This window comes from Propithecus coquereli, unplaced genomic scaffold (assembly GCF_000956105.1).
Source record: "Propithecus coquereli isolate 6110/MARCELLA unplaced genomic scaffold, Pcoq_1.0 Scaffold174, whole genome shotgun sequence".
NCBI classification, from domain to species: Eukaryota; Metazoa; Chordata; class Mammalia; order Primates; family Indriidae; genus Propithecus; species Propithecus coquereli.
Window position 1 is genome coordinate 1144664 of NW_012142080.1, and position 2163 is coordinate 1146826.

At 30.4% G+C, this 2163-nt stretch overlaps 1 protein-coding gene across 1 annotated transcript in view; it reads right to left on the minus strand.

Annotated features, from left to right (window-relative positions):
* ROBO1 (roundabout, axon guidance receptor, homolog 1 (Drosophila)) overlaps nt 1-2163 on the minus strand; it is a 142824-nt gene that overhangs the window by 96512 nt on the left and 44149 nt on the right. The window contains exon 7 of the mRNA XM_012642110.1: nt 1900-2076. Coding sequence (XP_012497564.1) covers nt 1900-2076 — 177 coding nt within the window. The remainder of the gene's footprint in view (nt 1-1899; nt 2077-2163) is intronic.

The following is a 2163-nucleotide window of genomic DNA, read 5'->3' on the forward strand; positions in this document are numbered from 1 at the left end:
ATAGAAGAACATCTTCATGGCCTCAAGGTAGGAAAGGACACTAAAAGCACTAACCATAAAATAAAAAATAATACATTGACCCTCATTAAAATTAATTACTTAATCCTTAGAATCATCATTAAGAGAATGACTGGGGAGAAATATTAATATTTACAATACATAGACTCATATCTCAAATATATGAGAAAATAAAAAGAAGATAAATTAGTATATATGTCCACCATAAGGCAAACCAAGATAAATTGAGTTCACATGCCCACCAACAGACATGTGTAGAGATATTTAGCTTTATTAATAAAAATCCTAAACTGAAAACAATCCATTAATAGGAGATTACATAAATAAATTGCATTCTATTTATGCAATAGAATACTACACAGAAATAAAAAAGAATGAACTATTGATATAAACACAGGTGAATTTTACTGACACTTTTGAACCAAAGTTGTCATGCATAAAAGATTATCTACTGTATGATTTCATTTAGCTGAGTTTCAAGAACAGGCAAAACTAATCAATGGTGATCAAAGTCAGAAAAGTGATGGTCTCTGTGAGAGAAAGGCTTATCGACTAGAAAGGAGTCAATAGAAGCCTTCTATGGTCCTGACAATGTTCCACACCTTGACTTGAGTGGTCATTTCATAAATAAATTCATCAAGCTGTGTTAGTTTACTCTACTTACTTTACAGGATGTCAATATACATAGTCTGGAAGAAAAGAGGGGTCTTGGGAAAAAATTCACAACAATAAGGAAATGTAATTTGGGGGAAGACAAGAAACAGGGATGGAGTTAGCAGACTGTTACAGTTTCAGATTACATACGACTAGGACTGGGAGTTAAAACTGAGGTAAAGACAACTTAATTGATTCAAAAGGTTACTGAATGGATACAGAGATAAGGAAAAATGAGGACTCAAATATGACTTCACAGTTTCTAACTAAAGAAGAAACTGCCGTTACATTGAATATTTAAGTCATTATCTGAAGTTTAAAAAAAAAAAATAAGCAGGATGAATGCATACAGTAGGCATCTTTTTTTATTCCTGCTTCTCTTCTTTTATTCCTGTTCCATTTTTCTCCTTGAGAGAGGATGTTTCTTTCTTTATATGCTCTTTCACCTACTTTTTGGAATTGACAGTAAAAAATAATTCTAATTGCTCCAATGAATTTGGTTTTAGAAACAACAAGCCTCTTACAACTATAATGTTTTTGGTTTTATTTTTAATTCTTTACTTGTAAAACTTTCTTGATTACATGCACGCACACACTATATATAATATATATAATGTATATATCCACATACAAAAATAAAGAAAAATACATAAAATATATTTCATGCATTTACATTTTTTTTATTTTTCTTCTTCGCCAACTTCTCAAATTATCATTACTCTTCATCTTATGTTTTGGAGATTTTTCTCTATCACTGTGACTTTACAATATGTTTGGCATTACTTGATCCATTTTAGGGAATCGATAGAATAAAATCACCTTAAGAAAAACTTGTTTATTATCGTAAGTTATAAGTTGTTAGATTTTGGATTTATAACCAATTCATCTTATCTCCTTAATTTAGAGGCTAGAGAAGAGATGATAATTTACACTAAAAGATTATAAAATAAATTTTAGTTTTCTGAAACATGGAAACATTCCTATGTACAGCTATGTAATATAAACTTCTATTTGGATAATTGTTATGCTCTTACGAATCTGATTTGATGCTAGAAATTCACAGTAATTTAAATTAAAATAAGAATAATTTTGAACTTCTCATTGTATTCACCTTTGGTTTTATACCAAAATAGCTATAAAAAAAGTTATAAAGTTGCAAATAATTACATCTAAAGAGATCTTTAGATCTTAAGCCAAACTTGTACATTTTAAAATAAAATGCTTTACTTTACCATCTGTAACTTCCAAATATGCTTTTGTGATGATACTTCCGGCAACATTTAATGTCTGGCAGATATAATAACCAACATCAGATCGCTGGACATTAGTGATAGTGAGGTCACCAGTCTGGGAGACCGAAAATCGGCTGGATGACTGTGGCGGCTGATAGGAGAAAAGCAGATTCTAGAACCCAGAATTTGGGGAAGGGGAGAACAAAAGTAAGTTAATTGCTAGGTTCCAATATTTTGGCATATACAAATATACATTTAA